General features: G+C 35.6%; 1 protein-coding gene across 1 annotated transcript in view; it reads right to left on the bottom strand.

Moving 5' to 3' along the window:
- The window catches only part of WWC2 (WW and C2 domain containing 2), a 223,341-nt gene that overhangs the window by 117,978 nt on the left and 90,555 nt on the right, over window positions 1-14,808 (bottom strand). The window contains exon 2 of the mRNA XM_063076826.1: window positions 8,424-8,533. Within this exon, the coding sequence (XP_062932896.1) occupies window positions 8,424-8,533 (110 nt within the window). The remainder of the gene's footprint in view (window positions 1-8,423; window positions 8,534-14,808) is intronic.

The raw sequence follows: 14,808 nt of genomic DNA, 5'->3' as shown, positions 1-14,808 counted from the left end.
TGTTGTCTACTGTATCAAAGAAATAATACGTTACATACTGTTAAAATGTCATGTACCTCAAGGGAATTCACATTCCATCAGTTTTACAGATGTGGAACTTTATAGATAGAGAACACACCGTGAGTTACAAGAGCTTATGGTGGAAGATAATATTAGACTCTTTGGAGGAATATTATTTCTGTATATAATGCATATTTCTATTCTTCTGGCTGTGTTCAGAAAGAATGAATGAAATGAATGAGTAACTTTCCTTATTTTCCTTTTTATAAAGTATCTGCTATATTTACTTATTACTGTCCACTACTCCCACAGACAATTACTGACCATCTACTATAAGCAACAGGGGAAAACAAGATGTATAGGCAGGATCCCTCTTTCCAAGGAACCTGTAAAATATACAAGAATTATGACATGAATTTAAAAAACAACAACTATGTTATGCGCAGAATGTGGTAAGTACCTTGAGAGGAGAATGGTAAATGCCATGGCTGTCTGGAGACACGGAGGATTCTTCTGGCTGAAAAAGTATGGTCCCATGGAACAGGAAGTAGTTAAATAGGCCTTCGAAATGTTCCAGACAAGAGGACCTAGCCCCTATTCACTCTCTAGCCATCACCCACCATTCTCCTACTAACAACAGCCTTCAACTGCACTGAATATCTTTTATTTCTTTTTTCAAGTCCTGCTTTCTCTGGCTTTACTTGCGATCCTCCTCCTTCCAGGAAGTTTCTCCCTCTCCCAGTCCCCAAACCTTACCCCATCCCCTGTTTCTACAAGCCTAGTTAACTCAGCTATCCTTTGGGTCTCAGCTTAAAGTACTTTCTAAAAGTACTTAAAGGAGCTTCAAGTAGCCACGGCCATACTCTTCATGATGGACAGGGCACCTCTACTACTCTCCCCTGTCCCACTAGGATGACGGTGGTCTTTTCCATAGTCTACTATACATTCTCATTTCTTGCCCAATAGTCCCAGAGGGACTAGCCTGTGGTCTCTCGAATGTCAGGTTAATAAATATGAAACTCATTTTGTAAGCAATAGTGTGCTACAGAAGCGTTCTAAGTAAGGGCATGAAAGGATCTTAACTACATTTTAGGAAGATAAGATCATCTGACAGAAATGTGAGGTTCTATTACCAAGACAGTCGATAAGATGGTGCAGAAGATTTCTTGATGTAAGTTATACATTAAGTGAAAAAAGCAGCTTATAAAACATTATGTATAATACAATCCCACTTGTGCTATAAAATACATTTAAAACTGTGAGTGTGTGTGTGTGTGTGTGTGTGTGTGTGTGTGCGTGCACATGCATTAATAAGAAAACATCTCGGAGGATAAACATCAAAAGATTCTGCAGAACTGAGGTTAGCAGAGGTGGTAAAGTGGCAGGGAGGAAGGGAGGAATTGGTAAAGGGCCATGAAAAACGATTACATTGTATAATGCTGAATATACTAATTATCCTGATTTGAGCATCACATATTGCACACAGGTGTTGATATTCAACTCTGTACCCCACAGGTATGTACAACCAACTGTTTCAATTAAAAAAAAAAGTTAATTTGTGGTTGTATGAATATAGAAAACTCTTCTTCTTTTTATCTACATTTTCTACTTTTCTCCTATGCACTATTACTTTTATAAAATAAATTTAAAAACAAAAGAAAAAGGAGCAAAAGGCACAAGGTAATGAGGTCTGAATTAGGAAAATGGTAATAAAAAAGAAACTTAAGAAGCAAATTTGAGTTACATTATAGAGAAAAAGTAAACAAGAATTGACAAGACAAATGATTCTACATTTTTTTCAATTAAGTACCCATAAGGACTATAATGTTTTTTAAAAATAATGAAATCAAAAGGAAAGGAGGAATCCCATTTGTACTTACTCATTTTGAGTTCTGAAGGCAAAACTAGGTAGATAACTGGGAATGTTTGTTAAAAGATTAGGATAATATGAGACAGAAATACAGACAGGAGAATTGTTCACATAGTAATTGCAAAGGGAAATACTGTTACAGATAAAGGAGAGCTGAAGGACAAGGGTGAGGAGAATGACAAGACTTACAGACCCTCTAAAGGAATATGAGTCACATGAAGAGAGAAAGAAAGAACAGTATCAAGTAAGAAAAAATAAGAGGTTCAAGAAGATAGGCATAGTCATCTGTGTCAAATCTACATCTAGGTGAAAGAAAAGGATGCTTAAGAGGTCTCTGAATTTGACAAATATTTAGAATATGTAAATTATCACTTTTATAGAAGTTAGTATCACTATGATATTATGTTTTACTTGGATATTTTAATGTATCTTAACAGTTTATCTGCCTAGGGAAATATAAAGGAAGAAATAAGGCAGAGATGAAATAAAAGGGCCCCAAATTTATTTCTTTCCATCTGAAGAAAACAACTCCATAAAAACCAATATATACACTTTAGGAATTTTCATCAAATCCAAACACAACACGTGTTACTACTTCAAAGCTAATACAAGGGAGTTTGGTTCAGAGTAATACAGAATAAGAACATACCATGCAATCTCTCCCACTTATTACAACTAAAACCAAGGAAAGAATACATAAAACAATCAAAGGGAGACTCCAAAAAGTAAATAAGAGTAAGGGGATTGTGGAAGGAAATAAAAATTCACAGAACACTCACATGGTGGTAAGTTCCCTATTTTTGTTGTTGTTTTATACTTCTAGTATCTCTCGTATCTCACCTATCTCCAGGACTACAAATGGGCTCAGATGGGAAAAGCTCCAAGACAAAACCCACTCTTTCTTGTCAGAGGATAGAAAGTGAGGGAGTGCTGCAAGGCAGAGCTCCTGTGCGTCTCCCAGGGTGATCCCAGATAAGCTCCTGGAACAAACCTGCAATCCCACAGCAGGCAATAGTGATGGCAACAGTGGCAATAGCAACCTCCCCTGGCTCATTTTCTCCCCACTTTGCCCTAAGATATATGCAGTCATGGAAAGTATTAAATAGTGCAGCAAGGCGAAAGCCTCAGCTTACTAGGAAGAATACCAGAAGAGGAGGATCCATGGGGACCAGAGCATGGGGAAAGATAACAGAGAGGACAGAGTTGAGAAAGTGATCCTTTAAATCTGTGTATGGGCTCACCCCTGAGCCATGCACAGAAGGAACTTACTGAATAAACATCATAAGGGATTTGAGAACTGAACTAAAGTGCAGACAACTATAATGTCCTGGACTGACCCCCAGGTGATGCAAATGAAAGGCAGACCAAAATAGTCTGCCAAGCATTGAAAATTAATATATCTTAGAATAAGAGCCCATGGAAAATAGGTGAAAACTTGTCCTCTAAAACTAATCAGGTCAAGTGCCTACTAAACAAATAAAACAAACATTCTCCAAAATTTCTGAGAGTACCCAGAGTCTCACAACATAATATTCAAAATGTCCATGACACAATCCAAAATTACTTGACATACACAGAATCAGGAAAACCTAAACAACTCCCAAGGGCAATGGCAATCAATATAAGCAAACCCTAAAATGACACAGATATTAGAATAACCAAAGACTTTAAAGCAGCTATTATAACCATACCTGAGTTAAAGTAAAAAATTAATAGGCATGCAAAAAAACACTATTAAATAAATGCAAAAAAGAAACAGGAGAATGTTACCCAAGGTCACAAGAAAAATAAATTAGAAAAAGACTCTCAAACAATCCACAAGTTGGAATTAACAGGCAAGAACTTTCAAATAAAAGCAAATATGTGAAAGCTTCTCCAGCAAATCATAGCTGTAATAGGTGGATAGGGAAATATTTAGAAACTGCAAAATTTTTAAAAAACGGAAATCACAGAAAAAAATAAAGTATCTAAAATTAAATTTCACTGGAAGACAAAAGACCCAATGATTGCAATATTAACATTATTTTGAAATGTACATTAAACTTCCACCAAGTTTAATCGTATTCTGGGACTGGGCAAAAAAAATCTAACAATAACCTTAAAGCAGGAGCAGAGAGAAGGGGGAGAAAGGGAGACTGTCCTGTGCATATAGAGCTTCAGTTTTGCCACATGAAAAAGTTCTGGAGATCTGCTGCATAATACGCATATAATTAACACTAATGTACTATACACTTAAAAACAGATAAGGTAGTAGTTTTGATTATTTTTGCCACAATAAAGACTTGTACAAGAAGGTTCAAGCAGGCTTTTTTATAATAATCAAAAACTAAAAACAACCAAAATTGCAGAATAGATTTTTAAAACTGTGATTTGCTCATACAGTGGAATACTACTAAGTAATAAGAACATACTACCAATACACACAATAGTATAGATGAATATAAATATGGCCATTGTATATCTTTGTTTGTGAAGCATCTAAGTTTGTTGCCCATTTTTAAATTAGTTTGTTTGCCTTTTTAATGTTGACTTTCAGGAGTTCTTTATATTTTTTGAATATGAATTCTATGTCCAATACACTTACTATGAATACTTACCCATGCTACTGAGTTTATCATTTGGGTTCTCTTTAAAAACATGTTAAGTGAAAAAAATCCATTCCCAAAATCAGACACAGTCTTTCTATATGACTTTCCAGAAGTGGCAAAATTAAGCTATGTTGATAAAAATCTGAATGTTTACAGCAGTAGGGAGGGGTTGACTGGAGAGGGGCAGTACAGAACTTACTGGGTTGATGGAAATATTCTGTATCTTGACTGGGGTGGCAGTTACAAAGGATTATACATCTGTGAAAATTCACTGACAATATACACTTAAAATTGTGTATTTTCATGTATGTGAATGAAACTCAATTACTAAAAAAAAAATTATGATACAACTCTGATCATATCAAAAAGTGATTTACTGGTTGTAGTAGTAATAATATCAAAACCTTATAAACAGTACCTCATAATTACCTTCTAGTTAGTTACAAACATTCCCCATTAATGTCTATATCACCACTCTACACACTCACTAAAAGGTGAATGCTATCATAAAACAACTAAGTACTAAAATAACTGCCATGTCAAGATCAAATCTTTTACTTCTAAATATTTAACGGTGTCTCATAGAAATAGTATTAAAAAGCCAAACATTCCTTATTTCATTTTATATTCAAATAGAGAAAATAATGCTAAAACTATATGTCAAAACACAACATCTGTGTAGACTAGCTGTTATGAAAATACCATTTGTTCCCTACACTACTTCGAGGGAATGTCTTGAAGATTAATGAGATAATGGATCAGATCCTTTTCAGTAGATAAACTACTTGCAGTGGGTAATTTGGGTACTTTAAGTACAGTTAAATACATCAGGCCACCAGGATATCATTCCTACATTAAAGCAAAATAGTAGACTTAAAAATTTACATTCTGATAATCAAGTTTTTAAATATTCAGAATGGTGCTTTCTGAAGCATAATTTATACTTGAAATGAACTTAATTCCTTGGAGAAAAAACAAAGCTCTTAATCTGTGAGTTAAACAATGAAGCACTTCCTTCCTTTTAAGAGTTTATCATCATACTAGCGCCCAAGGATTAAGAAATAAAAGATGCAGTCACCACCCTCAACAAGCTCACAATTTAGTGAGAAAAACGTAAAAATAAATAATTTAAAAGCAATATGACAATCCTTTTTAAAAATCCCTATGTACCTGGTACTATAAAAATATCTAGACTGAGCACCTAATCCAGAATGGAGGGGGTATCAGAACAGGCATTCGGAAGCAGTGGCGCCTGAGCAGACGCACCCTCTAGAAGGACGTGGCAGCTGGCCAAAAGGGAGGCCTAAAGGTTGAGCAAAGAGTGTTTGGGGCTAGACTCAACAGATGCAAAGAAAGGCAGAAAGCCAAGGAAGCACAGGGCACTGCTGGAGGGGCTGCCAGTGCCAGGGCAGGGTAGAAGACAAAAATGGAGAGGCCAGTGGGGGCAGACTGGGAAAAGCCTTATAGTACGGAATCAAACATGCATCTGGAACTTTGGAAAATCGACTTAAGAGAGAACTTTGGCAGCCACCTTCCTGAAGGAAGTAACTGAAGTCATCACCCAGGGAGATATGCAGGGTGCAAACAGCAGAAGATAATTACAGAAATAATGACAGTAGGTACAGGTGAAAAAGGGCCAGGCAAAAGAAACTTGGGCAGAAGCAGTCAGGTATGTGGAAAAAAATTCCAACAGAAGTGTCATGAAATCCAAAGAAGTAAAGAACAGGAGGGAATAACCCACAGTGACAAGTCAAGGAAGACAAGACTACAGTGTTGTTTGAAATTTGATAATCTGCGGGGTCTCAGGAGACCTCAACAAAAGCAGTTTCTGTGAGATGATGGAGAACATGATGTTTATGCAGACCATGGCTTTCAGTAGGTCTGACTGTGAAGAAAAGAGAGGACCATAATTGGTAAGGGATTTGGGTTGAAGGATTGGGGGGGTGGTTGTTAGATTTTTACTGTTATTTGTTTGTTTTTTCTTCCGTAGTTTTGGTTCAGTTTCATTTTGAGAGTTTCCAGTGTTTATATAATAAGACAAAAGAACCACTAGAAATAGTTGGAGAAATTTTAAAACCAGGAAATAACTGGTAAGGATACCAAACAGGAGAGAAGTACGGGATATAAAAGTTATTAACAGAGATCTGCAGAGGGGCAGGAGGTATCCAGAAAAATACCTCTTCCACTGAGAGAGAAAAGAAAGCCCTAAAGATACGTTTAGATATCAAAGAATTTGTAGGTGGTGGGAGAAAAGCTGAGGTGATTCATTTTCTCATTTTGGTACTATGACAGTTTATTTCTGTTGAACCAGGACAGCTAGGTTGATTTCTGGTTTCCTAAATGTTACTTTAAGGAAAAAAGCTGAACTTTAACCTTCTAAAATAAGTATAAAAGTGAGAGTTAAATATACATTTCAGATATTCCACTGAATTGTTTATTTGCAATGACATAAGGATGAATCAAAATTGTTTAAAACGAACTTAATTTTACCAAAATTAGATCCTTCCATCCTTACAGATTACAACATTTGGTTGTCAATCACTGATAAATCAGCAATAAAACCTAGTATACAGTAACCCAGTATCAAGAAAGGCTTATTAGAAGACACAAAATGAAAAGCTAATTTTAAAAAAACAACTATGAATTCTTCATGGAATTTTTAAGAAACTTTCAGGGTAAGATAATATCTTTATAAAAAAGATATTAAAGTCACATTTCTTACCATCATACAAAACAGGCCAAGACAACTGCCTGTAGAAACTGTTATTTTATTTATGTTGAACTAATGTATGCGTGAAAGCTGGTTCCCAAACTGTGTACAACAGATGTTCTGCTACAACAGATTACTAACAGATTACAACAGATTGCTCATCGAAAAATTGACTTAATACCTCAAAGTGTTTGCTCCTTTCCAACCCTCCATCTCACCTACCTGTAAGAAATAACTGCTATTAATATAGGCTTTTTCAACTTCTCAAAAACTGTATCGTATTCCTATACAGGGGCAGCTGTAAGCCATCACTAATAAATGAGTATTAAATGAGTATTAAATAAAACACTTTTCTATAATGATAATATTCCTAAAGATATTAAAGAGTACTGTATACAAATTTTTTAATACAATAGATCTAAGAGAAATAAGACAATAGGAATAAATTCATTATGTATTCCCAAAATCTACAAAAATAAAATAATTATTTTTAAGTGAAACAAACAAAACGAGTAATGGTGAGTCACCACCATCTGAATAAATTTTTAAATGGGTGGATAGTTAAATATTCATGCAAACACAAACACACAAATATATAAAAACTACTCCAGGTACATGTTTTAAAAAGTTGTTCATAGCCATGGTTATCTTCTACCCTAGCCTTACTACGTCGAGGGATCTGACAGATTTAAAAGCTGTTAAAAGAGAGGCTTTTTCCCCTTCTAGCAACAAAGAAATCAGGAAACAAAGAAGAAAAAGCTTTAGTTTAGGTCTTTTCCACAGCTCTGCTATGACTTTTCCAGAGTCACTGATGAGTGCCAATCCCTCCCCCACCCCTACAGTAATGCACCAACAGCTGTGTCTTTAGACCACACTGTGCCAATGCCCAACTCTTTGTGGCAAGTACAAGAAAAGGAGGAACTCCAGTCAGAAGGTGTAGTGTTCATGGAAAGAGGAGCCCAACAGCTCGTGACCTCTACAGGCCACTGAACCTGTGCTGAAGAAAACTCATTCCCAGGTAGAAAGATAGACAGACCAGATATCCTTTCTTTCTCTGCCCCCATAAGCACAACTCTACATACATCTCCCAGATATCAAAATGGGCATTTCAGTTCAATATTAGTCACCAAGAAGATGGGGTTTAAAATAAGGAAATTCACTTTGTAAAATGTTTACTCTTTTGAATGACTATAGACAGATCTTAGGGAGTTACTTTTCTGAAACACGTTTGCTTTCACCAAAATGGAAAACTTACTGTTGATGTGATCGATGTAGTAGACACCAATCTGAGGGTCAAACCCTGCTTCCCATCCCCATGGCAGCTCATCCCCAACACAATCAGCAAATGACAAGGGCTTCGTTAACCTATAACAAACCAGAATAAACACACCAGTGACTTTTTCGGTCAAACCACATATGTCAAAATTCAGCACCCTAACCCCAAGTGTCTAAGTCGCATTTCCTTTTTCTTCTTGACTGTTTCGAGTTTGTACTACTGCATTTTAAATCTTAAAAGAAGAAAAAAAGTGAATATCCGAAAACACCCTTTTGAACGTTCACAGCTTAAGATTGGGAGATAAATCAATACAATTAATAAATAAAGCCATCTTAAATCAGGGAGAACTCAAAGTGAGAGAGGAGGCCTAGGATCTAGCTCTATCGCTAGCAGCAAAATAGCAATCCCATTAAAAAGAAAAATTTGTCCCATATTCAAATACTGGCATCACGGAAATCAAGTCAGTACCTCTAAGATGAGACATGCATCAAGCTACACTCATTTCAGATTTGATGCTCTTATATAAATTAACTACACACTCAACTATGAGGTCTACTATGAGTTCTCCTTGAAAGGAAGGACAAACGTCTTATTTTTATAAGTATCTTACACATAAGTCACTCAACAAAATTTTTAATGGAACCGAATACGTAAAGAATTCACATATCGATGTGATCTCATCTTTTGAAACTGCCTTAAACTTTCTCTTAAGATTTCCTCTTTAAGACTACTTTTTCCTTAATACTTTTCAAAACTAATGAGGAACCTATAATTCTTTCCTAAGCAGAGTATAGGTTTCAGAATTATTTACGGATTGATTTTTTTTCTCTCACTCTCTTCATTTTTGCTTTTGAGATTTTTCTTGGCTGTTAAAGCAGCCATGGGCAGGTTAACACTATAGATTAGTAAATATCTTGTTGTAAGGTGGCCACCATCAGTCAACATATCTTCTAATTTAATACACTGGCACCACTAGCATGGTTCTTACATAAAAAATCTCCTGAAATTCCTTTTATCCATGCTAATTAGTATCAAACATCTCATAGCTCAACTGAAATACAGGCCACTTCCAGAATCACATCATTCATCATAATAAGAAAGTGTGTCATCTACCCTTCAGAATGCTGGGAGAATGATATGAAAAGGAGTGAAATAGTTTTTTCCCAGGCCTTACCTGCAATAGCCCTCCAAGGAGGCAAAACACTGAGAGACCACTTACTGGGAATCTCTCTCAACCTCAGTTCCCTTCTCTTTTAAGTGATGATCACATCCCCACCTCCTGTCTCTGCAATTTAACTACCTCCTAAAATTAATGTGAGGATAAAAAGGAATTAGCCGGGAACAGTGTCTAGGATACAGTAAGTAGCCAACAAACGTTAGTGACCATTAATACAAGCATGTGTGAATTCTCATTTTTTCCTCAGAAGAACCAAGTTAGGCAGCACAGTATGGAATGGTGGTCCCCCAAAGTAGAGTCCCCATGACCAGCAGCATCAACACCTGGGAACTGGTTAGAAACAAATTCTTGGGCCCTATATAGACTTACAAAATCAGAAATTCTAGGGCCCAGCAATGTATGGTCTCCAGGTAGTTCTGCTGCACACTAAATAAAGTTTGAGAACCACTGGCTTAGAAATCCAGAGCTTAAAATTTGTCATCAGAGATCTAGGTTCAAACGCGTATTCTTCCACTTACTCACGATACAACCTAGAGTGAGTTATTAGCCTTAAAAGCCCCGGTTTTCCAATCTATTTTTTAAAAGCAGATGGGGAAAGAGATTGTAAAGTTTAAATGAGAACTAAACAGTATAATGCCTGACAAATGGTAAACTTCAATACATGTTAGATGAGTGAAAAGAATCTTAAGCATGTTAAGCAATGTGCCTAAATACAGCAACCTGCCATATTTACTTTGTAAATGTGGAGCAAATCTGAACACAACCTGAGTCAAAAAACTGTGCTCTTTAGAATTGTGCTCCAATTCCATCTTACATCATAAACTGCCTAGAAAAATTGATTTTTCTTTTGACAAAAGAATTAGATACCATATCAAAAAATCCCCATACTATAGGAAGTGGCCTTGCTTACAAGAAGGATCTCTTAGACTACCTCAATAAAGCTGACTAGATAAAGCTCCTGTGCCAGGTTACCCTGAATATTATTCTGTGTGAGTCTTCTCTTTCCTTAACTCCTTTATCAATGTTTTTGAAAAGGCACATGCATCCTAAAGAAATGAAACATAAAGAGATATGAAAACAGTAAGATGAAATGACAAAAGAGAGATATTAGACAAATTTTACCCTGGCACCAAATCAACATGCTTAAGCATGAGTATGACACAAATATATTTATTACACGTAGAAGTAGTTACAAATGCTTCAGAACATGTGCTATGATTACGAGTATGGTAACTGATTACGTTTGAAAATAATCGTTTTTCCCATTAATTGGTCAACAGATAGTAAGCATTTAATTAACTGTAATTGTTCTAAGACTAGAATTACATCTAAGTATACACGTAATTTTGAACTCAGTGAAAAACTTAGACATTTCCATTCCTCAAATTTTTAATGTAAAAATTTCCTTGCAGTGTTACGTCAAAAACCAATTTAATACTTTACTTTCTGTTTCTGAATAAAAATGTATATTTTATCTGCACTTTATCAATAAGTAAAACCACTAAATACATATTTACAAATATCAAAATTGTAGGATTGAATTCTTGTCCAAATAGAAAAATATAAATAGAATAACATTCTCAGATACCAAACAAACAAAATTAAGTACCCAATCATACTGCTATCCTGATAAAGGGAAAATATTACTACGATATACTAAGAAGTAAACACAAAGCAAAAAAGAAATAACAGGTGTATTCCAAAATTACAAACAATGTGAATTAAAACAAATACAATGAACAGAAACGTTTAACTTCTAAATTTCTTCCTCTTGTTTTGCACAAGTATCTCTGAAATGTTAAATCTTTCTTTGATGTTAAGGAAGTAAAAATGGATGGAGTCTGTCTTCTGTTGGTTCCCCTCAAAGGAGCAACATTATGCAAAAAGCCTGAAATTAACAAAAGTCTTTATGCCAAATTTCAGAGATGACTCTTTGCTTAAACAACAGTCTTCCTTTGCACCATGCCTAATGTGAAGTAAATGGTAATTTACTGCAGCACTTTGCCGAAGTTTGCACAAAAAATTTAAACTTTACATAGTATTTCCTGTCCTTGTTGGCATTATATCATTCTTTTACATAAATGAGTCATTCAGTATTTATTGTCAAGTCATGGATACTTGTTCTATGACATGAGATGCCACAAACAGATATATTTACTCTCTATAATTATACAATAGTGAATACCGTGTGTGAGTGTGTGTGTGTGTGTGTGTGTGTGCAAACACAACTCCAGAAAACTGGGTTTGTACTAACTGCACTAAATTAAAAAGCACTTGACAAAGAAAACCATTTCAGGTGAATAAAAACTCTTGCCACAATTCAGAACTTCCTGAATGTATAGTTTAGCGCAAATGTTAATGGTCTCAACAGTTTTTTTTTTTTTATTTACGTTTTTTCATTGTATGTTTATGAGTTACAGTTTGTTGTTTCAATACATGCATATATTGTATAATGATCTAATCAGAATAGTTCGTATATTTATCATTTCTTTGTAGTTATAACATTCAAGATTCTCTTTTCTGGCTACCTTGAAATATACAATACAGTATTATTAGCTATTGTCACCCTAGAGCACCAGAGCTTATTCTTCCTACCTAACCGTAGCTTTGTAACTTTAAGTTATTTTACTTTGTAGCATCTGTTGATCTCATTGTTAACTAACCCAAAGCAAAGTTCATATTGTCAACTGTTGGTAATTTCTACAGAATCTGCCCTCACAAACTACTGAATTGCTCTAAGAAAACAGAGAACAAGTATAGATGTGATTCACAATTTGAATTTTAAAGAGAGGGTAAAATATTAGAAATCTTTCTATAGTTCTAAAAGACTTTACTTATAATGATGTTGATTAGTTCCCTAAAAACACTATCTATCACTATTCTAGTTACAGGGAAACTAGCAACACAAAGGAACAAAAAGAGAGGGGGAATAATAGGAAATATAACAGGAAATAGTGAACAGAGGCAACAAGAAGAAAACGGCTTTTAAGACAGATTATATAAACTACTTCAGAGAATAACAAGATCAGTTCTGTGCCTTTGAGGAAATTAGCTTAAATTCTTAGAAAGAAGTCATAATAGATAGAATTTCCAGAAATTTAAGACTAGGTATTAAAACAGGTCATAATTGGGAGAATCATGTCTTCCTGAGATCACTTTGATCTAAAAGCAAGAGAACAGACTGGGCAATATTTTGAGGCTCCAATCAATCCTCACCCCAGTATTCTCTGCTTCCTTCCAATGAGCACTTTTAGGTGCCTGACAACTTATATTATTGTTTATTAGAACCAATATTTTGAATATCATTTTGCGAAACATTAATTTTTGAGAAAGGAAAGAAACCAATTTTATTGTCTACCATGTGCCAGGAATTGCGTAAGGTGGTTTCATATGTTATCTCACCTAATCCTACCAACAATCCTTTGAAATGGGTATTCTTACTCCCATTTTTACAGATTTAATTCTGTATATGACACAGAGCTGTTTTGGACCCTGCCTGTGCATAGTGGTGACATGTAACAAGTAAGGACTTGGTCCTTGCCCTGAGGAGCTCAGAGAAGGACAGCCAAGTAGACAACCAAAGTGCCACACTAGGGCTCAGCCGGGAAGGACTCTGGCCCAGTGCAATGGGTCAAGAAAGATTTAAAGAATTCATCAAATACTGCTCCAAGATTTAAATAATTCACCCAATGCTACGAACTTGGCAAACAGTATTACCAGGTGTTCTAACCAGGATCATTTTTTCAGATTTAGTTCATGTCATCTATGCACCCGCTTGGGTTCTCACACAACTCTCTTCCATGTTGGTCTTATGTCTGGTCTTCCAATAGATTTTGCCCACTGGTGCGAATTTTATCTCCTGATGCCAACAAGAACTAGTTTAATACCACCTCCATGTGAAAGGCTTTCCGATATCTGAACACAACTATCTTTCCTCCCAAGTCTGCTCTCCTAGAACCCATTCCTCTCAGCATTTCTCATATTCCTCGTCCATTCAAAACACTACCAATCTCCTGACCTTAAACCTGTCCATTCCTCCCTGCTCTGCAATCTCACTCCATCAGTTATTATCAAGTATTCATCTACTCTCACATGGTTAATTTGCTCTTTCAGCCTATAAATATACTCAACCCCTCCCTCAAAAAAAGCCTTTCCTCAAACCCTCTGAATCCTCTGACACTCACTTCCTAACCATTCACTCATTTTAACCTACAGATTTTAGATCTCGAGGACAGCAGGAGGCCCTATCAGAATCTTCCTTCTGCCACCTAATGCCTAATTCTATAGTTACTTCATAAATATACTCTTGAAGGGCAATATTTGTAGGTGCTTCACTTTTGAAAGATCACATTGCTTATGCTGTTGGTTTGGGGACCCAAATACATTATTTGCAAAGGTTTCAATGCTTACAGTATTCCATGTAAAAAAAAAAAAAAAAAAAAAAAGTCACAGTAATTATATTAATAATATAAAACATTTACCAAGTGCTTATCATGTACCACACATACTTAATATATGTTAATGTGAGTTAAATCCTCATAAATCTCTGCAAAGTAGATATAATTATTACCTCCATTTGAATAGCCTGTGCAGGAGAAAAGCTTATTTGTAATCAAATAAGCATGTGTCTAGGCAACCCATACCTCTCTACCCCTCTTTAGTCAACATCTGCATTATAAGGCAGTAGTGGTTGCATGCTTTGCTCCAAGGGCCTTCACAGTATAAACCTTCACAATAGAGGCTCTGAAGAAGTAAAAACTAAAGAAAGTCCAGTCACAGAAGGAAAAAATACACATCAAGAGCACACAACTCTTAAATTCTTGAAATATCTGACTGAAGATCAAAAGCATCTATTAAAAAATACTTCCTTATTACATAATGTGAAGACTAAATAGCAACTGAGTAAAACTACATGATTTATGCATCTATTTCAATCTTAAACAGGTTATAAAATGACTCCAACTTAACTGTTATAATGTGTGCCTATTTAAGCTAAAAAACTTGGTGCTGATAAGGCCAAAGTTGTAGATTATATCTCCCACAAGGGCCCTTTAACATAAAATCAACCTGAAAATGTTGGTGTAGAGTAGTGGTTCTCAAACCCAAGTATGCATCCAACTCAACTGAAAAGGCTTATTATAACACAGATTGCTGGGACCACCCCCAGAGTTTCTGAGTCAGTACATC

The sequence above is a fragment of the Cynocephalus volans genome, chromosome 13 (genome assembly GCF_027409185.1).
Source record: "Cynocephalus volans isolate mCynVol1 chromosome 13, mCynVol1.pri, whole genome shotgun sequence".
Lineage (NCBI taxonomy): Eukaryota > Metazoa > Chordata > Mammalia > Dermoptera > Cynocephalidae > Cynocephalus > Cynocephalus volans.
This window is presented reverse-complemented; position numbering and strand designations above follow the sequence as displayed.